The sequence below is a fragment of the Stigmatopora nigra genome, chromosome 9 (genome assembly GCF_051989575.1).
Source record: "Stigmatopora nigra isolate UIUO_SnigA chromosome 9, RoL_Snig_1.1, whole genome shotgun sequence".
NCBI classification, from domain to species: domain Eukaryota; kingdom Metazoa; phylum Chordata; class Actinopteri; order Syngnathiformes; family Syngnathidae; genus Stigmatopora; species Stigmatopora nigra.
In genome coordinates this window covers 6,850,242-6,872,536 of record NC_135516.1, presented here as the reverse complement: position 1 = coordinate 6,872,536, position 22,295 = coordinate 6,850,242, and the positions used below count along the sequence as shown (strand labels likewise).

Genomic DNA, 22,295 nt, shown 5'->3' with positions numbered 1-22,295 from the left:
TTTTTTTGTAATTGAATCTTTCCATTGTCAGTAACTAGTCAAGTTGTTATTATTGTTTTTAAATACAAATCTTAAAGTACTTTAGTAAATATATGACTAGCTTCAAGACAGTCTTAAATGTAATATTATAATATTCGCTGCTATAGACATAAACATTGATCAAGTGCTTCCCAGCAGAGAGAATAAAGCACAAATACACAGAATTTCATTTTCTCCTTGTGTAACAGTGGTGAAAAACATAAATAATAGCACCTTTCCCAGCACCATTGTCGGACATTTTTTAATGCCAGCACTATTTCAACCAATCGAATGTGAATATTTCAGATTGTACTGCCTGGGGAATGAAAAAAAAAGACATGGTTGCAAGTTGCACAGGTACAAGCTGTACAAACTGTGTCATTTTTGTTGTTTTAATATTAAAATTATCTTTTTTTTTATTACCAGATGTCTAAGAAATAAGCTAGTTGCATAACTAAATAATTTGTGCAACCTTCTTCCTTATGAAGGTCATTTAAATTTGATGTAGTTCACAATGCACTTCAAAAAACATTTTAAATTAAAGTGGATTGGATGTCCATTTTTAGTCGATGGCATTGAAACAAACAGTCTAAAAATGAGGATTTCCTATTTCCTACCTAATTTATAAAATAAAGAGGTGATAATTGTGTGACCTGGTATAAATTTGTTGTCTTTGTGTTTTTAATTTAACTGCAATAAAATATGTACACAAACTAGCTTTCTAAATGAGCCCATTTGTTGAAAAAGAAACATGCAAAGGTCAACTTTAGAGATAATTATTTGATCAAATGTTGTTTTGCAATGATTTGTATGTTCATAGCATATATCTGATGAAAAAAATTCTTTGTAATGCGTCTATATTTTTCCCTTCTCTTGAAACTTGTCTCCCAGAATAAGAATGAAATAACCTCTGGAGATAAACAGAAAGTTCGAAACTGCAAGGAATTATTCATGATACCAAAAGGTGAGAATAAGGTATCCTAATAAATGTTTAAATAATTTCTCCCCAAATTCAGAACAGCTTCTCTTTTGTACTAAGGTTCGAAATAAGGTTGCCGTTAAATTTCCCTTGAGTTTTGCCTCCGTTGCATTAGTTGGCACGTTTCCTTTTAATCAGACATGACTGCCACTTGACTCAATAGGCCAAGCTTAGAACAAAAAGAAGCGACTCCTGTGGCTCCCCGGCGAGGGACACTCACTTGACTAGAAAGGCCCCCCGACTGTTTTGAAGTGGAGCTCAGGCCATGGAAAACCCAGCTGATTCCAGATCAGAGAGGGCCACTGCAAGGGGGCTAGTCCACATCCCCGAATGGAACATTCTACTGGCTTTTTGCTGGGGAGGGTATACCTCAAGGCTTCATTCTGGAACCACTTGCTGTCGAAGAGCTGCAGAAATAGAAGACGAGAAAATTCTCTTGTGAGAAAACAAGACTGAATGTTGCTGATTAAACACTTTAGATACAATTGTCGGCTTCAATTCCTGCACAAACAGGAGATTTCAGAACAAGCCACGCTCTGGAGGGAAATGCCTGACTTGTCATTGCATGTCAAAATGCAATTAGCTCATATTCTTGTATTTTGTACCAAAAAAAAAAAAAAAAGAACATGTGGCATTGCTTGTTAGGATGAATTGCTGGCTGCAGGCCACTTTTTGATGAGACTCAACAAAAACACAAATTCAAATACCGTATTTTCACGACTATAAGGCGCACCGCATTATAACGCGCACCCTCAATGAATGACATTTTTTCCATATATAAGATGCACTGTATTATAAGGCGCACTGTATTATCAGGCGCACTGTATTATAAGGTGCACTGTCTATTTTGGAGAAAATGTAAGACTTTTAAGTGCGCCTTATAGTCGTGAAAATACGGTAAATGCTATTGACTTCCAGGTATGAAGCACTCACTGCACAGTCACCTCTAGAGCCAGCCATTTTTAATGTTTGGGATTTTTTTGTGTAAAATCTTGCAGAGGGGGAGGAGCTATATGATGGGAGATGTTGTAAACTAAGATGACATCTGCATATTTAACAGTATTGTTTCAGTTCGGGTATTTGTGTTTTTTTAATATCCGACAGTGGTGGTTTTTCGTTTTCTGTTATTTCCATATATAAGGCGCACTGGATTATAAGTCTATTTTGGAGAAAATCTAAGACTTTTAAGTGCGCCTTGTAGTCGTGAAAATACGGTGGTTGCTTTCAAGCTATAGTATATTTTGTGCACATATCCTCCACTTTTGATTATCATACAGCAAGAGAAGCCTTAACAGAATTTGTAAATGTATACGTTTGAGTCCCATCTGGATCAGGAGTGAGCAAACTACAGAAGATCTGAGGAGAATAAAAGCTGAAAAGTAAAGCCATGACCTTCACAAAACAGCCCTGGGACTCACTCAAATATTAATCAAGTGTTGAAGTCAAACTCAAAAGCTTTCTTATAAGGAGGTTACATCCTTGCACGCCTGATGCAAAAGTAACTTTTTTTTCCAACAAAACATCATTAGGACTAAATTCTACCACAAAATCAGAGGAGTATTAGTCATACAAGGATTATTATGATCTGCATTGTTATTGATATCCTTGGAATACAAAAGAACAAAAGAAACATGACATTTTCCACCCTTTTTTATATTTTTGTGGCACTACACAACAAGGAAACTTGTGCTTTCTTATTTGTTAAAGGTTTGAGTTTGGTTTATTAAATTAAAGGGACAGCATATTAATGAACATATTCATATTCATGTTAATGAACATATATATGTAAATATGTAAGATTGTAGCCCTGGGCTAATTTCCATTTTTAGTCCCTTGTGCAGTTTAAACGTAAACAATGACAAATACATATGCACGTAGCACAATTTTAGACAGCATTGTTAAAGTATTTTTGTACATCTAACAGCCAGGTGAATTCACAATTTTGCTTTTACGCTAAAGTCAACAAAAACATGCTAATGATGTTTTAATGTGAAATTCCTTCTGCTGTTTTTTTTTATTTGTTCTTTGAACGCTTTCTCAACTAACAGCTGACAGTGATGTGGAATCCTGGGAGACCACCCTTACCACTTAAAATGGATTAAACATCTATTGTCTTCAATACCCCTAATGCTATCTATAGCCCATATATCCCTTGCTCTTTAACATAGCCAAATACTTCACCTATATAAAGCCTTAATCGAAATGCCAATCTTCAGTAAATACAAGCCATAACCCCCTATTGAGCTGTCTAACGAATAGAATGGATGTACTTCTACGTTATCATTAATGAGTCACCCGCTTTTCTTTTGTCTTATAAAATGGATAAAAAAGTCATTTGTGGTAATCCTACAAAAACTAAGCTCCTGAATTGTGCGATCCTTATATGGAGTTTACTGCTCAATATAATAGGATTGCAACAAAAACAACAACGCTATTAAATCCTCATACGTTGAACTTTATAATGGTGTATTGATTCTGGTATTAGTCATTGAATTGGCGCGGGCATATCTCACGGAAAATCAATGATGAAGTTCCTTCTCAGGTGCACCGTAATGTATACAGAACAGGGGGTAGAAGGGGGTCGGGGGGTTGTTAGTTTTGATATCTTGATGTATGATGGCTAGAAAAATCATCTTATGTGATGTATGAGAGGCAAAGCTCATATAGAAATATCTGCCCAGTCTGAAAAATGTCTCATGTTTCCAAATGCAAAGATTAAGTAGACATTTTGCTGCTTTTTTAAGTTGAGTCAGCATAACACTTTTTTCCTTTTAACTAGCACTCCATCAGATATTTGCAACGCCACCAACTTTGCCAGAGCCGTGAGGCCTCTGACACAATGGAGAAGAAATTGGCTGAATGGTGCTGAGTTGGTACCATGGACAGCTCCGTCGCAGAGAGTTGACGAATAATGGTCAGCATGTGTGGCGATGAAACAGCTGTCGGCTAAGTTTGCTCTAGAAAAATGAAAGTTCTACTGGAAAATGGATGTTGGCACGTGTTGTACTTTTTAAGGTAACTGTGCGAACAGAGCGTTATTGCAGCTATTGACACACTTTGTTTTCGTCTATGTGTTTCTATGGGTGACGCTTGGATCTATCATTTGGTGGAGATGGAGAAGAAGCGTCTTGTGGCATTTTCAAGCCTTGGAGAGCATTTGTCAAAGTAGGAGACCATCACAAAGCTCCTGTGTCACCCTCTCGGCTATGTGTACATGATGAGTGATGGGTAGAGTAGTAAATTAGTACACTCATTTATAGGCTGAGCTCTTGGCCTTCCTGACTATGATGCATGTCCTCTGCCAAAAGATATCAACTTGTCGCACTCTCGACACACAAGGTGAGGACTCTCCGAGTCAGCAGTTTCCCAGAACGCAATCTTTTTTTTTTTTACCCTTGGTTTTATTCCAGGAGGCAAGAAGAGTGACTTTATATGGTTCTAAATGTCCTCATTCACTCATCCCTTGACCTTTTGATTCACAGTCCATTTTTTCAGCTTTAGGAACCGCCCACTTCATGTACATTAGTCACAGTCTGGCGAGGAAAAGACTCAGCAATGAAAGTGCGGATTTCTATGTTTAAAAGAGTTGAAAGTGTTTATTTGCCTAAAGCCAATATTAAGTAAAGCACTAAAAGAGATTCACATCTTTTATTGCGCATACAATTAGAAATAGGTCAGCCCAATGGAGAGAGTGGTTAGCACGTTGCCCTCATAGCTCTGGGGTCCTGGGTTCAAATCCAGGTCTGTCCAGCTGTGTGGAATTTGCATGTTCTCCCCAGGCCTGCGTGGGTTTCCTCCGGGTACTCCGGTTTCCACCCACATTCCAAAAACATGCATGGTAGGCTGATTGGACACTCTAAATTGTATGAGTATGAGTGTGCATGGTCTCCTTGTGCCCTGCGATTGGCTGACCACCAATCAAGGGTGTCCCCTGCCAATGGCTCGGAGTCAGCTGGGATAGGCTCCAGCACCCCTTGCGATCCTAATGAGGACAAAGCGGTTCAGATAATGAGATGAGAGATGAGACAATTAGGAATTTGGATATTCCAATCTAGTTAAGTGTATTTTTGATCAACTTTTAATACAATTTTAACAATATATTTAAATGTTAAACTCCTCAACAGAATATTCTACTGAGGATTTTGTGTGCTTTTGTGTGTGAGTGCAGGAATGTTTTATTTGATTATTTATTTTGTATTTTTACACAGGACTGTCTTTTGATAAATTACTTTTGTTTTCTCAATTTTTCTCTCCCCAAACCTTTTTTTTGTTCTAAAGTGAGTTTGAATAATTGCTTGTCTTTGTGTTTCCTACAATTGGCTGGCAACCAGTTCTGTGTGTACCCTTTCCGTTGTCTCAAGTCAGCTGGGACAAACTCCAGTTCACCTGATACTCTAATGAGGATAAGCCGCATTACCAATGGATGGATGGATGAAAACGGTTTGTTAGCGTTTAGTTCATTAAAAAATAATATATATAAATATATATTCCAAATTAAAAGCCAATTAATTGAGGCAATACATAGATATCCAATCCATCTTAACTAGTGGGATGAGTTAACTAACAAAAGCATTACACTACAAATTCTCTGTCTTTAAAACATTTAAAAAATGTTTTCATTTAAGCATGTCTACAATTAGATAAGACAAATGTTAAGATATATTCTATCATATTATGGATATTTTGTCCTATACCTAAAGTTCACAGTAAAAAGCAAGCATCTGATAATATGACAGATGATGGCCCGTGGCAAACCGGATTGGATGACTAATTATCGAATCAGACACAAATGGGTACAAAACCTTATAATGTGCTGCTAAATAGCAGCCTAATTACTACACAGCATCCTAACGGACAAATCATGAGCAAAAATAAATGCATACAGCAGGCAATGAGGTCTGGGTAGCCAATGGCGTCACACTACGAGTATGAGAAAAAGATGAAGAAAAACCTGGGATCGCAAGTGTTAAAAAGAACAGAGAAACACATCTGCGAAACTCTTCACCTTCTAAATCTATACGGCCGGGCAATGTACAGGCTTTCAACTATCCCACCATTGGCCCGTCAATTATTTATGAAGTTAAACTGCGTTATGACTTAGCCAACTGATCTCAAGCCAGATGAACAGTGAAATGTACATTTTATTGATCACTAAGCAAGTGGAAAGTTGGCCTTTTTGACTCTTGTGACTTTCACTCGTGCCTGAACAGTCAAAGAACTCAAATGTAAAGCAACGACTGACTCTAACATTTTGGTCCCAGAGCAGCCATTTGACTTCATTCATATTTTATAATGAACAGCATGAATACTTCATCCTGATTGGATAAATTAGACCCAGTGCGGTAGAAGCTCCACACATTTCACAAGCCTCTAAACTCAGTTCAGTCCTTGGGCCACATTCATGCCGAGTAGACCTCCTGTGGGCCAAACCAGATTATTTTTGGCCAAAGAAGTTAACATAATGGCCACCATTGGCGACGCCAGATCCCCAATGACTGATAAATGAGCATTCACAGCGAGTTTACTTTGAAATAAACGTTGTTTTGCAAATTTTCAGGCTGCTTTCTGTTCATAAGTTGCTTTTTTGCTCATTTTGGGGAATTTTCAAGCTACTTCTTATTGGTTTTGGGGCATTTGAATTTTCTTTGTTTACTAATTAAGCATTAATTGAGCAGAGTGCAGTAGTGCACAACACAAAAAACTCTGTTTTGACTACAACCATGTCAAAAAAAAATGATTCTGTATGTACAATATGAATGAGCTACAAAGAGCCTGTCAGTCAGAACAAACCTGGGGGCCAGATTGGACTCCCTAGCGGGCCGCACGTTTGACACACACTACCCAAATATACAGACGGCACGGCACGTGTTTATCTTTTTCTTTGGATTGCTTCTGACAGACGAAGCAGCCTCTGCCGAGACGGAATATATATAAAAAAAAAATCTAAATGTAGACATTTCTGCTCTTTTAAAAAGTTTTATAGTTGTTAGCTTCATTCAAACTTCTTTAAAAGCATGCAACTTACTTGGTTATTTAACATTAAGCCACCCCTGAGTGCTTTTTTTCCCCTTTCAAAACCCATTCTTTGCATTTCATTTCATTTTAAAGGAGTGTGGAAGTTGCATTTAACTGTAATTAAGGAGTGGCACTCTATAGTGATTTTATCTTGGTTATACCAGTAGATATGTAACCACACAGAAAGGTAACTGGTATGAAGGAGGAGATGGAGGAGGAGACCACCATTCTCCTTCTCTCCCAAACGACTGAAGAAAGGACAAGATGACAGTTAAGTGGAATAAGGACTGGCTCCCTTTTTTTTTCTTTCCTGGCCTTGTGAGGATACTTTTGTAAGAGTAGACGAGAGTAGTGTGTGAAATAAAGCCTCAACTTGTTCAGGCAGAACAAACGTGTCCTTTTTCATTTCTGCACTGCTTGTCGCCTGGTGGGTTAGTCGGAGAGTCTTCAAGAAACCCATTTAGTCTCATAAATTTATGATATATACTGCATCATTTTGTGAAGACAAACATATGTTAGAAGATAGATTGGATTGAATTACGTCAAGCTTTTTTAGGCTTAAAAAAAAGAGCTGACATTGAATTTTAAAAAGGTATTTCACCATGATGCCATGGAAGGAGAATGGACAGATAGCATGCAGACATTCAATTCAATTCAATACATATTGCCATGTAATGTCAAGCAGGACCATTTAAAATAAAGCACATCTAGAGTAATGATGTTTGCAGCAATGTGAATGCTTATGGTAAGGCTTCCTTGATAGTTTTCCCCAAAATGGGCCATTGCACTGCAAACAATTATGATAATGCATAGAACATAATGCTTTCACTCAACAGGCAACACACACACACACACACACACATCTATGCACGCACACACAGTCGTAAAAGCAGGATTTTGCCTTCGTAAGCACAGTTGCAATCTGGGTTAATTGCTGCTCAAGGCTATTTGACTCTTTCCAGGTTGAATAAATTGACAAAGTTCCAATTTACAGTGCTGTAGGCTTACCTTACTTTAACTCATTTGCCATTTGAAACACGGCCAAAAGTACCCGAAATGATAAATAGTTTAAATAATGTCGTTATCTATTCATTGGCATTTACATTTGGCATTGATCACGGCAAATTCTAGCATTTGTTTGCCTTCATCAAAGTCACAAAAAGCCAGATATCCACCCAAAAATCTTGGCATTTGTTATATTAAAAGGGCATGTTAACTCTCAGATCTGCTCTAAAAAGAGATGAACATACTCATTAGTCTTTATTTAAAGTAGAATATGCAGAAATCTAATTTCAGGCCAAATTTGAAGAGCTGAGATAACAAAAGATTGATCATTGACCAGATCACCCTGGGCAATAATATAAACATTTAGGGATAACCGTCGTTAATGTTTATTATTGAATAGGTTTAACAAGTGTGTGGTCAATACCAAGTTTGACTGACTATTTAATAGTATGACAGAATGATTGTCAATGAAATAATTGATAGACCATCTTTACAGATATGCCTTCTCTTTCAGTTTGAGTGAAGAAATCAGCTAAATTACCCAAGAAGGTGCATCAAGATTTTCAAAGATATGAGCATCCAAATTTGCTTCTTTTCAAACTCAAGTGCCAAAAAGAGCCTTCAGGAAATGAAGCGTTGTATAATTAATTTGTGCAAGTAATGAACTACAGCCATTTAAAAAAAAAAAAAGCTTCTCATCTGCTCTCAACACGATTCCTCAGGACCAAGATATCACAAAATGCCATACTTTTCATTCAAACTTCAATTATATTATGATGCAATTCACTCAAATTAAGATAGTGTTAAATTCCTATATGATACAAAATATCCTCTAATTGAAATATAACACAATCACCAGGGTAACAATGAAATAGACGATTACCTCCAACAGCTGTGTGTGTCACAATACAATCAATCCAAGGACTGGGCGTGATTCGTTGCAGCTATGACTCAGTTCACTTGAATTTCATCCATTTCATTGTGAAACATTCATTCAATTTCCAAGCATCCGCTACCAACCTAAAACAAAATCAGCAAATATCCCACATTACAGATATGCAAGGATTCAGAATAACAACAAGACATTTTTGCCATCAAAAATTCTGAAAGAGTTATCCCCACATCTGCCTCACAGTTTAAAAAGCAACTATTCAATCATTGATTGGTTTGGACCTCTGTGAAGTAGTTAGCGTAGGTTTTCTCAGGGTGTCCTGGTGTCCACCCACATTCCAACCCACAAAATTACCCTTAAATATGAATGTAAGCATGAATAGTTGTTCAGTGCCTTAGATTGGCTGGCAATTCATAGTGTGTCCCACACCTACGGTCTAAAAGATGGCTTGGATAGGCTCCAGCACCCCTGCGAGCTTCGTCAGGATGAGTGGAACATATATAGTGAATGGACAAATGGTTCCCATGTTAAGGTGCCGGGAAATTGAAACAGTTAACTCATTTCAATATTTGTGAAGGCAAATCCTTATCTATGTATTTTCCATACAGGTATACGCTTTAGCAACTGTTTCAAATTGATCTCTTAATTGCCTCCCGTGGTGCAGTGGCGCGCCTCCAAATCAGTGGCTGTACGTCGGACGCATGCAGATGAGGTTGCCGTCTTCACCCGGGTTGCCGCTTTGGCTTCATTAACCATTGCTCCCCACTAAGCCGGGTTAATAGTGTGACTTTTGCATCTGACGGCCACATGTATCATCAACGGGGCTTTGACACAGACACCGACCTCTGATAAAAACCACCACTACATTTTTCTCTCGCTGGGGGATTTCTGAGGTTAGATGGTTATCCAGATTTCCAACAGTGCCAGCGGATCTCAAGCTCCCAGTGCACTTACTGCTTTCATGTTGCTTTGGTTCAAGCCAAAAGGACTCCATGTCTTGCCTTCATGCAACAATCTCCACTAATGTAACCTGCAAGGATCATCACTTGGCTTAAAAGCTTTAATTCATAGTCTTTCTCAATTCCAAAATAAAAAAAAACCTTGAACATTCCCTCATACTAAGACATTTGGGATTAATATATGTTTCAAACTTTGTAAGGAGCGTTTCAGGAGGGCCCATAAAGGACCATTTAAGAATGATTGGTAGGGTTTGGTTTGGAAGCAGCACACCTAGATGTGAAATGATGCACCATAATGAGGAGATTGTAAAACCTCCTGTGAGGGCGACAAAACTGTACAAGGAGACCTGATATAAGATGTTCTTGAAAGAGGAGTTTTATATGTTACAAATGGCTCACAGCAACAGTAGTCAAGTGATATTGTAGTAAGGTGCGACAATTTATCGGTCCGGTTATTGCTTTTCATTTCATTTTACACTTAAAACCTGGAATTTAGAATAGACCCATTCTAATTTAGGTATAAATACAGGTTATTTCACCTTAGAAAATGATCCTTTTTGGAAAACAAGGCTTATATACTGTATATTGCAGTACTTCAGATGTCAGGTTCAAGTATTGGGAATTCTTGACGTGGTCAATTTTGCAGGCTTATCCTCGACAGGAGTAAAGAAAAAAATGGCTTTTGGAAATCACCTTCCAATCAAGTTACTTGTGGCTTAGTGGGGGGGTTTGGAAAAATGCAATCACGGGTTCAATAATTGATTTAGCATTTCAGAGAAACACTATTCCCAAATTTTAAGTAAAGTACACCACAAATTATTAGGCTAATGAATCATCTTGCCAGAAAATAATCTTAAAAATCTTTTAAACAGTCATCCTTGCTTCACTTGTTAACATGTATTGTAAAATTGGAGGGCTGTCTGTTTTTTTCTGGTGCATTATTTGGGTTTAGGAACCACCTGGCATGTTTTCAGCCTGTATATTCCCTATAGGAGGATATTGGGAATATACATCCATAATTAATGTTTGTCTTGCTGCCTTCTTGTGATGCCGTCTGACAAGCTATCCCACTCGTATCTTTAAAGCGATTAACGTAGTCTGGAATTTTAACGAGCCAGTGAGAGTCCAGGGGGAAGCGGCAGAGGCAACAAGAGATTATCGATTAGGAGAGTAGGAAAGATAAAGTGCCGAGGAGCTCTTTTGTAGAGTCGGTTTCCTCCCTCGGCCATTGATCACAATGGTCAGAGGGGGAACTTTGTGACACTCTCGCTTGGTCCAATTAGTGGCGAATTCACACTTGGACACACAGTGGATGATTCATCTTATTTTCCACTTGTCCAAAGTGCTTTTTGATTCAGGACACAATGACAATAAAACAAAAGCTAGCCAATAGAATGTATTTTTTTTTTAAGATTTCCAGCAGATCACCCTGATTGCTCCTGACCTATGACCATTCCCGGATTTCAAAAGATGGGGATAATGCTACGAAAAAAAAAAATGTTGTGGATTTCCAATTCTCGCCGGGCATCTTAAGACGCAAGCCCTGCCAAGCTCCATCACCAATGAGCAAATGGGGGTTTGGGGATAGTGGGGATTGGTCTTATCCCGGCTTACTCTGAACATAAATCATGTGACACACCACAGATTTTTTCTGCTTTGGACACCAGCACCCCACCCCACCCCACCCATGCACCCAACCCCCCCTCCATGGATACTGGGGAGCTGAAAGATTGTTTTTCAGGGATTTGAAATACCAACAACCCACATATCGGCAACACAAATAGAAAGTAAAGTCACACTTATGGATGACGTGCTTCAATCTCCATATTAAAGAACACGGTCTGAAGGCAACTATGTGGAAAAATGAGGAACGTTTCCCAAATGAATCAGGCTTTACCTGAGAGAACAGGTGCTGACGTCCTATTTCCTCTGGAAATCAATGTATGCAACGGGTGTTTCAGAGCATCAGCCAAGCCACAAAGCATCCCTTGTGGAAAGCATCGCCCACATCCTGCTCCACTCGCTTCAACCTCAGCTTCTGATCACAACAGTAGAGATGAAGGAAGAGGTTGAGGACGGAGTGGGGGGCGTAAGGGGCAGGGGCAGGAACCTGCACATGCAGCAGATACAATTTTAGTGCATCCCCGCTGCCTCAAAAAAGCTCCGGGGGCTCGCTGTCCGTCGGCATCTCCCTCTGTTCGCCGCCTCTTTCGCGCCGCCAGCTGGCGACTCGAGCCGGGGATGGGCAATCCTGTCCACCGGACCAGACTGGTCTCCTCGCTTAAAAAAAGGGTAGCGTGACACACGAGGCTCCACTTTTTCTTGGCTTCTTGTTCTTGCTGTAATCCTGCGCAGTTTGGGGACGTGAGGCAACGTCCCGCATCACAGGCGCACTGAAGAAGCGCAGGGATCTCAGCGCACGCGCGCGCACTCGCACGTCCTATCAGCACGCTGTAGTTCTCTGAGCGTGTGCGTGTGTGTGTGTGTGTGCGTGTTTGTATGCGTGTTGTGTGTGTGTGTTGTATGTGTTGTGTGTGTTGTATGTGTTGTGTGTGTGTTGTATGTGTTGTGTGTGTGTTGTATGTGTGTGTGTTGTGTGTTGTGTTGTGTGTGTGTGTCGTATGTGTGTTGTGTGTGTGTTGTGTGTGTGTGTGTTGTGTGTGTGTTGTGTGTGTGTTGTGTGTGTGTTGTGTGTGTGTTGTGTGTGTGTTGTGTGTGTGTTGTGTGTGTGTTGTGTGTGTGTCGTATGTGTGTTGTGTGTGTGTTGTGTGTGTGTGTTGTGTGTGTGTTGTGTGTGTGTTGTGTGTGTGTTGTGTGTGTGTTTTGTGTGTGTTGTGTGTGTTGTGTGTGTGTGTTGTGTGTGTGTTGTGTGTGTGTTTTGTGTGTGTTGTGTGTGTGTTGTGTGTGTGTTGTGTGTGTTGTGTGTGTGTTGTGTGTGTGTTGTGTGTGTTGTGTGTGTTGTGTGTGTGTTGTGTGTGTGTTGTGTGTGTGTTGTGTGTGTGTGTGGGTTGTGTGTGGGTTGTGTGTGTTTTGTGTGTGTTGTGTGTGTTGTGTGTGTTGTGTATGTTGTGTGTGTGAGTGTGTGTGTGTGTGTTGTGTGTGTCGAGAGAGCAAGAATGATGTATATGTCGTGTCATATTTAATACCAAGAATACCTCTGCCTAAATTAATCATTCATTTTGTGGACTGCTTATTCTTAGAAGGGTGGCTGGGGGTGCTGGAGCTTATCCCAGCCAACTTCAGGCACTAAGCAGAGGAACACCCTGAATAGGTGGCCAGCCAATCACAGGGCAAGAGCATACGGGCAACACTTACACTCAGACCGAGGACTATTTAGACTGTAATCAACCAAGTTCCTGGAGAAAACCCACGCAAGCCCAGGATGAACAAGCAAACTCCACATTGTGAGGACCGACCTGGGATCGAACCCTCAACTCCAGAACTATGAGGCTGACACTCTAAACACTTGCCCGTAGGGACGCTCCCTCGTGTATATTTGAACATGGTTGAGTCTGGGCAGTCTGGCGGATGAGTGGTAAACATGTCAGCCTCACAGTTCTGGGAGTTCTGGGTTCAATCCCAGGTCAGTTCTCCGGTGGGGAGTTTACATGGTCTCCCAGGGCTCTCGTGGGTTTTCTCCAGGACCTCCAGTTTCCTCCCACATTCCAAAGACATGGAAGGTAGGCTGGTTGAACACTCTAAATAGTAATGGTGTAGTTTTGGGTTAACAAAGCTGGTTAAAGCCTTGTTGTTTCGACTCCAAAAGGCATCGATAGCAACTCTTCATAGGCAAATCATTATGTCACTTGCTCAAAGCAGATTCCATTAAGATTAATTGTTTGAAAGAAAAAAAAACAGTCTATTTATCGGCTATTCTACTTCAATGTGCTCAATCTGCCGCCTGGTCACGCAGATAAAAAATAATAATAATAAAGAGGTAATGAATTGAATGAATACATTTTGGCAAAAAAAAATAATAATAATTGGAGTTTGTCCATTGATTGTGATTAATTAAATTGTATGAAAATGAAAAGAAAAACATCTCACACTATTGTTAACTGACATCCAAAAAAGAGTGTATTTGTTGCTCAGATTCACGTAATTTAATAATTTAGTCATTGTTAACGTTGTTGAACTTTTAACTCAACTCCTCCAATGCAAATGACGACAATAGACGTCCAAATCATTTGAACTGGGACGGCTGCATTGTTCATTTTCTGTCAAAAGCAATTGGCAGTCCATCACCATAATGACAGTGTATGATTCAATCAGAATGCACTTTCAGTTTTGGGCCCAAGTACAAGTGGTCCTAATTGGAAATGCAACAGAGGACTCCAAGGACGAGCCCTCCTCTGCAGCGAGGTGTCAAAACCAGCGGCCTGACTTTTGAGAATTCCCATTATGTTGCATGCTCCTGACATCCTCGTCTTCACGACTGGCTCCCAGCATCCCACTGACTGCGAAAAGCACGCTGAGAAGATTTTATCTCAGAAAAACGCTTACACGCCGACAGCCGGACTATATTGATTTCTCGGTTGTACTGTATTCCCAGTAGAACTTTGCCCGTTAATGCACACGGATAACCTTCCCTGGCCTGTCATCCATGTAAGGCCAACTATTTGTGATGTGCAATTATAGACGAAAGAGTAGAGATAAGGCTCACAATTATCTTAACAGAGCGCAAGAGGAAGGCGACTTTGCATATCTATGGAGAATCTATCGTCTTCATATCAGTAAATCATCAGTACAGATCCACCCCCCTAGCCCATAAGTGTTCCCACCCCCACTAGAAATAGAATTGAACACAAGGGGGCGTCGACTGCCAACTTTGCTGCACTTAAATGTTCACATCCAGCAAGCAGAGAGGGAACTAATGCTATTATCATGGCTGACCTTGAAGCATAAGGAGAAAGAAGGCACACTGCCTGTTGGTTTGCTAGTTTTGCTTACATTTACATTAATAGTCAAGAAATGTGCTTTATTTACTGAGAGCTAACGCCACTGTATGACAATGTGGAATATGCATTCATGCTATAGTATCCATGCACCTTACACTTCAACACAATTCCTGGTATTGTCAGAAAGCTCCAATTCTTACACACTGTACATGATTTATTTGATTACAATTTTTCCAGGTTTCTGCTTTTCTGTTCCTCAACTGTAGATTCATTTTGAAAACCTGCATATGTTACCAAAACCATACTCTAGTAAGAGAGTATAAGGAAAATACAAAGCAGCTAACTTTGAGCAGTAGGTGGGGGAGACCCTTAAATTGGTTGCCAGTCAATCGCAGGGCACAACGATACAAATAACCATTCATACTTACACTCATACTTATAGACAGATTTAGACTGTTAAATCTGCCTACCATGGATGTTTTTGGGATGTGGGAGGAAACTGGAGTACCCATAGAAAACCATACAGGCACAGGGAAGACATGCAAAACCCACACAAGATGGTCAGAACCCACCAGGGATCAAACCCAGGAACTGTGAGGCGGGCATACAAACCACTCTCACTGTATCACCTCATTTTTCTTTTCAAATAACCCAAAAATATATGCACTCACTGTATAAAGCACACAAGGGTGGACAAACCATTTCACAAACGGTCGCAGTGGGTGCAAGGTTTCATTCAAACCAGTAAAGAGGACATATTTTCATCAATGTGGTGTTCTACAAGTGCAATCATGTATTGCAGTCAGGTGCTTCCTGATTTTTGCAGAAATCTCATTGGTCAAAGTGTCTGTGCTGGACCAGCTGGGACAAAAACCTGCACCCACAGTGGCCCTCGAGGCCCAGTTTGCGCACCCCTGGTTTAAACAGTCAAAACAAGTTCTTTCATTTAATAATGCCTTTACATCAGAGTGTCAAAGTTCTTAGCCTTTCATCTGTACTGAAATTCTTCATAGCAGAACCTTTGAAAAGCCACCAAAGAGTTGCACCTGTTTGATTTGTATAGCTCCGCCCCCTCTTTTATGTGATATAGAAGATAGCCTGATAATTGGTTGGACGCTTGCACCGTATTCAAACGAGAACTGGAGGCCACGCCCTCGCACCTGATCTAAGGACTATTTACTGCTCTTTAGAGCAACTCTCTGCATTGCACTCGCTGGCCTGCACCATGACTCTCCTCTACTGGACTTGAGCAAGCAGGATTTCCGTATTTTTGCAGAAGAAGAAAAAAGCACAAAGAAAAAAAAGGAAACAAACGCCATTTCTAACGTCTTCTTCACACTTTCTCTGAAGAGTGTGGAGGGGGGATAACCGTCAAAATGCCGCGCTCCTTTCTGGTCAAGAAGCACATCAACTCTGCTAAGAAACCCAACTACAGCGAACTGGAAAGTCCAACAGGTGGGATTACAAACAAAAAAGTTTTCTAAAAGTTTGGAAAAAGTTTTGCCAACTTGTATTTTTTCCGTTTCAGTGCTCATCATGCCGCACTTGTACAAGAGCCTACCACTGCCGGTCATCCCCCAACCGGAGTTCCTAAGCCCGGCTGCGTACAGCCCCATCACGGTATGGACCACCAGCAGCCTCCCACTGTCCCCACTATCCAGCGACCTGTCCCCACTATCCGGATACCCTTCATCGCTCTCCTCGTCCTCGTCATCGTCCTCCTCAAAGGACCACAGCGGCTCTGAGAGCCCACGGAGCGACGAGGAGGAACCCGGAGCGCCCCGACAAGACGCGGATAAGTTCCAGTGCGTCCAGTGCGTCAAATCCTACTCAACCTACTCGGGACTGGTCAAACACAAGCAGTTGCATTGCGACGCCCTGCAGGCCCGCAAGTGCTTTACTTGTAAATACTGCGAGAAGGAGTACGTGAGCCTGGGAGCCCTTAAGATGCACATCAGGACTCACACGTTGCCTTGCGTTTGCAAAATATGTGGCAAAGCTTTCTCCAGGCCGTGGCTGTTGCAGGGACACATCAGGACACATACGGGTGAGTTGAGTTGGGGGGGCTTCTACCACAAAGTCGAGGGCTTATCTTATCTTATCACCTCATCATGTGCAGCCCTACACTTTTAGATTACTATCAAAAATGATGCTCTTCCAATATAGGTGCATCTCAATGACTATATCCCATTACTCTAAAAATACTATACTCATTTCAGAATTCCATTTTCTTTGATCACAGCCAGATTTCTCAGTAAATCGAATAGCTGACTTCTATTGACACCGATTTGCATTGAGTGAGTCAGAGTAAGACAACTTTGATTTGGTGTATACCTGCATTACAAAATTGTTATATTTTTTTGGGGGAAACCCCACAAAGGCACACAAAAACGTTTGAAGTCACTCAACTTGTGATTTTGAATCACTTCAGCAATCAGCAATGTCTTAAAGAGGTAGTACTCCTCTTTCACACCCAGATAGAGTTGGCACACCAGTTGGAATAGTAATAGATGAAGAATAACCTACAATTTGGCACACCCACTTCCAGCCAGTTAATAGCCAATGGAGGTACTTTGTCCAATCATGCACATTTATAAAATAAGTATTTTAAGGGTGGAGTTCTTACTCCAAAACACAACAGAAAATGAATTATGGCTAAAGTCATGATTGTTTGAAGTCATGCACACCTTGCAACATTACCACAAGTGTGGTACACCCCAATAAAGCCATGATACTAGATGTAGGTAGTCATCTTTCAGTTAGGAAGTAATATTCTTAAAGCCATGCTCCACTCTGCTGAAACAGCAATTTTTAACACTGTCTATGATTCATTCATTTTAAGTATTATTTTCCTAGCATAATTTGGAGATTTGTTTCACAATGGCACAGTGGCTCATATTAGTTGCTTTCATGAAATGTAAACGTCAGCTTTAAAATTCCCACCCTCACATGTTTGTGAAGTTTGGATCTGTACGAACAAACGCGTGTCACAGTGTGTCCTAACTTTGTATTTTGTCACTTCCTGGCAGGCGAGAAGCCCTTTTCGTGTCCCCACTGCAAGCGGGCCTTTGCGGATAGGTCCAACCTCAGGGCTCACCTACAAACCCACTCAGATGTGAAAAAGTACCAATGCAAGAACTGCTCCAAAACATTCTCACGGATGTCGCTGCTGCACAAGCACGAGGAATCAGCTTGCTGTGGAGCGCACTAAACACAGGATACTCACTTCCACTCCCAATGGACGTTCAAGTAGTGATTTTCATTCTTTTAAATCAAACTTCTAAGCCTGGGAGAGTTGTCAGGGAATGTTTTTTTGGTCCTTTTCATCAGCAAATTCAATTGCTTCCTGTTTCAAGCCTTACTCACTCACCTACCTGTGCTATTCATGCACTTTTTGCATGTCTACAACTCGTCGTGCCTTTATATTGCTCCGACACATCCAAGTATAAAAGACACTATTGGAATACTGAAGCCATTGTTACTTAGGGAATTTAACATTTTTTTTGCACAAACACTTCGGTAGGGATATTTTGTTCATGTTTTAAAGTGCCTCCATTTTTACTTAGCAATATGTATTTTTGGCTTTTCTATTTTTATACTACATTGAATGTAAGTGTGACTATGATGATTGTATATTAAAAGTGCCATGCAAGTTGGTTTTCACATTTTCATGACACTTTGGGAAATAAATGTCTCATGTAGACATCGGCCATACTCTTACTTGTTTTTTTTTTAAATCATGAAAGTGTATTTGGAAAGTTAAAGGGAATGTGACTGAGTTCACCAAAAATCAGACATGAACCTGCTTCCCGAGCCCAGCACACATCAAACTATGTTGAAATGTAACACATGCATGTTATATTGATCAGCACTCACTTGTTAGACCCCTAGAGAGCCCACGATGCCTTCTTTAGCCTGACTGAGACCATGCACAGTTTCTTTTTGACTGGATGCAGCCAAACCTGGAAAATTAGACAGTGTTTTCCATTAGGAAATAGTGTAAGGGGAATTCAAATGGTCACTAGCAGAATATGGGCAGCATTTAACATTTCTTAAAATGAGGAAAGAAGAGCTAAATGCTATCTGAAACCTACAGAGGAACTCAATTTTAAAATATCAGATATTGCTCTCTACTGGTGGCCAAAATTAACATTGCAATGGCTCTAACACAGGGATGTGAATACTCTGATGTCAACATAATTAAATCTGCCAAGTATTTATGGTAATTTTTGAATAGGTTAAAACATTGCACCTTCCTGCTTATGCAAGCCACCATTTTGTGAATTGATAAGATTGTGGCATTCATTCATTTATTGTCCATACTGCTTATCCTCTCAAGGCTCGTGGGGGGTGCTGGAGCTTATCCCAGCCAACCACAGGCAACATGCAGTATAAAAATATATTAAATTTCGTGATTTTCCTCCTTTTAGATCGATAATTGTAATTTTTTTATCATTTTTTTCTGTGTTTTTAAGCCAAAAATCATTTTGTTAAATCTAAAAATATGTTAAAAAAGCTAAAATAACATTGTTTTAGATCTATGAAAAAACTGAATATTCAGGGATTTTAATCCAGTTCTTTTAATCCGTTTATACATTAAAAAAATCTAAATATTACATCTAAAATGGTCTGACCCACGTGAAATCAAGTTGACATTAAAGCAGCCAGCGAACCAACCCGAGTCTGACCCCCTTCCACTACAATGACATTTTCCTGAACCCATCAAACAGGTAATGAGTTGAACTCAGTGCAGGGGATTGTTGGGCTGTGGGGGCTATTTAGATGTTTTCGGGGGCAATAATGGCTTTTGGCAACCTGGTTGAAATTCTTGAATGTTCGCAACAAGTATGAAACGGACATCCTCGGGCAGTATCACTTCTTGTAGCATATTTTAATCTCCTCCACACTGCAGCGCATGGAGAGCGATGAGAGTGCTTCAAAGGACATGACCATAGAGACTGTGTGTGTGTTGTTGTTTATGCTGGGATGACTACTGACCTGAGAAGCACCATCGGATAAATTTCCACCTTTGAGTAACACAAATGCTCTCCCAGGTGTGTGTCTTGGCTTTGGGTGATTCAGGTGGCTCCAATGTCCTGTAGGAAAGAAGCAGGTGTAAGAAAGGTTTTCTTATTGCTCACATCATTTCCTCATTGAAAAGGAAGACTGGCACCAAGGGCCCACTTGACTTTTATTTTTCAAGCCGTTTTGCCCTCCAAGTGTCTTTGCTGACATTCTTGATGAGGTGCAGGCAGCTTCAGCACACAGGTGGCGGGCCGGCTTGGAGACCGAAATATCACACCAGAGGGGCACATTTGACCTCCTCATCATGCCAGTCTACGTTTCACGGCAATGAAAGATAATTTGTCAGATAACAGGAGTGTGTTTTGCCCTTCAGCGGGAATATGGGATGCATTAAGGAAGAGGAAGCTGTTAGTGAAAGCATGTGCACTCAAGCTTTAGTCAATGTGATATTAAATAATAAGGCCTTCACAGTGTTTACAATAGGGTTCAAATCCTAATGTATCACATTGGATTAATGCACACTGCATGTGTAAGATCCATTCACAGATGTTCAAATGGATTTCAATCAGGGTGCAAAGAAGGTTGTCCATTGTTTTGTCCACAATCCTTGAGAACCAACACTGATGTTTTAATGTACGAACAATGTACTCTTCTGTTAGTTTAGCAGAGGTGTACTAACAGTTGTTAAATTATCAAACACGACTGGAATTGGTATATAATTCAAATATATTTAAATCAAAAATGTAATGCTCTACAAACTAGAACAAAATTACACACTGTATGGATTCTTTTTATATTTACCGCATTGGTTCTATAATGTCGTCTGTTAATGTTTCTCTTTTGTAAAAATAAAACTATTAACTTTAATTGTGTTCTATCCATGATTAAAGAGAAAGTTGCAATTTTACAAAGCAAGTGACCTTTTGAGATCGTTCCCAGGTGGTCAAAATGAAATCATATTTTCACGAGAATCAAGTCACAATAATACTGCAATAGGCTAGAACACACTTCAGTACAGTGGCCATTATAAACTGGGATAGCATCCAAAACACGATCTACATGAGGATAAGCAGTATAGTAGAATATAATGGAAGGAAAACAACACTAAAGCAGAATATAAACTTGCAATTCTGTGTCAATAAAGTTAAATGGCTCAATTTTAATCCTTTGGGACTCAGTGGGGAGTCAAATTTTCCAGATGTTTTCCTAATGATTTCATCAACAAGATGTCAGAACTCCCTAACTTGAGGTTTGGTTTTCCAACACCAGGTTGATATCAACATTTATTCCCCTACATTCAAGCATGATGAAAATCAATCACGTGTTGGATTTGGCTGGCCAAAATAATTCAAAGAGTCAACCAAAGTTCCTGTTTGAGAGTAGACGAGAGTTGTAAACCTTGGCTGTCTGATTTCAACGAATACACAATCATTCCTTTTTTTGCCTTACATTCCATCACATGTGGAGTAGCTGTCTCCACGTCACACTGGAAGGGTCAGGAGATCACGAGAGGGTCATTAAAAGCAAAGGCCCCGCTGACTATACGATGAATCAGCGAGTGTGATTCCTCTACAACCGTCAAGTGGAACAAATACAATTAAGACTATCGTCAGAGGTCCGATTGTTGCGACCCTCCCAAAGCCTGCCATTCAAAGCAGGCACATCAAATAGAAAACAACAGTGTTTTGCTCTTTCCCAATAACCGCCTGGAAGAATGTTGCTTGTTAGCCACCACTGTTCATCATTCCCAGTGACAAGGTTTCCCACAGGAGCACCTAATTATCGCGCGTTAATTCCATCAGTGTTCTATTTCTTCGACAATTGGAGCTCGCATGTTAATTTAAGTAGGGGTCAGGTTTAGGTCAGATGTAAATTAAAAAGACAAGATAAACTGATCAGAGACAGGAATGCCTCTTATTCGTAATCAATAATAGTTCTTGTTACTGCCTGGTGAAGCTTAGGTCACCCCCCCTACCATGTTTATTGATTAGATGTAGTTGAGCCAATTTCCATGATGCTGCCCTGAAGTAAAATGGCAAACATGAGGAGTTCCTCAGGGCGCAGTAGTAGGTCCAGTTTTTTTTCTTACCTCAGGCTATTTAGTTTGGAAACACCATATTAGTAGATTTGTTACATCCGGATAGATTCTACATGAAGGGGGAAAAAATCATTACAGCCTCAGGCCAAGTGTGGACCACTTTAAGATGGTGAAGACGCCGTTATTGTGGATACAAATGTGAGCAGGTGGTTGAGTGGTTAAGAGTCAAAAATTGGGCTACACTGTCCCAATTTTGTTGCAAAGGAAATGTCTTTTCAATTGAATAACTGAGAGATAGTTACTACTGCTTCTGGTTTTGATGCTTTTCTAAAATTGTGAGTTTGCCGACTACGAAAAAGCAATTTTCGGAAAGAGGTCCCCTAGATAGGCCATGATTTATAGTGAATTTCTTTAAAACTACTTGGAAAAAAAAACAGATATTGTGCATGAAATCTACTTTAAAGTC

At 40.2% G+C, this 22,295-nt stretch overlaps 2 protein-coding genes across 4 annotated transcripts in view; one reads left to right on the top strand and one right to left on the bottom strand.

Moving 5' to 3' along the window:
• Positions 1 to 18,710, bottom strand: part of sntg1 (syntrophin, gamma 1) — a 38,267-nt gene extending 19,557 nt beyond the window's left edge. Inside the window, exons 1-3 of one of the 3 annotated variants that reach the window (XM_077724821.1) lie at positions 18,643 to 18,710; positions 8,901 to 9,037; positions 1,218 to 1,404 (exon numbers count right to left, since the gene is read on the bottom strand). The gene's annotated coding sequence lies outside the window, so the exon portion shown is untranslated. Of the gene's footprint in view, positions 1 to 1,217; positions 1,405 to 8,900; positions 9,038 to 11,765; positions 12,303 to 18,642 lie in introns of those variants that run through there. The other 2 variants (XM_077724820.1, XM_077724822.1) reach the window with 2 other exon arrangements.
• On the top strand, positions 15,962 to 18,480 carry snai2 (snail family zinc finger 2). Its single transcript, XM_077724370.1, has 3 exons — positions 15,962 to 16,221; positions 16,295 to 16,813; positions 17,796 to 18,480. The coding sequence occupies exons 1-3, from the start codon at positions 16,143 to 16,145 to the stop codon at positions 17,975 to 17,977; spliced, it is 780 nt and encodes a 259-aa protein (XP_077580496.1). The 5' UTR covers positions 15,962 to 16,142; the 3' UTR covers positions 17,978 to 18,480.
• Positions 18,711 to 22,295: the final 3,585 nt, after the last annotated feature.

What these genes read in the sequence shown, in the direction of transcription:
- snai2 (XM_077724370.1), top strand. Translation starts at nt 16,143, where the DNA reads ATGCCGCGCTCCTTTCTGGTCAAGAAGCACATCAACTCTGCTAAGAAA. An exon ending in CGAACTGGAAAGTCCAACAG is followed by an intron (nt 16,222 to 16,294) that starts GTGGGATTACAA and finishes TTTCCGTTTCAG; the next exon opens with TGCTCATCATGCCGCACTTG. An exon ending in ACACATCAGGACACATACGG is followed by an intron (nt 16,814 to 17,795) that starts GTGAGTTGAGTT and finishes ACTTCCTGGCAG; the next exon opens with GCGAGAAGCCCTTTTCGTGT.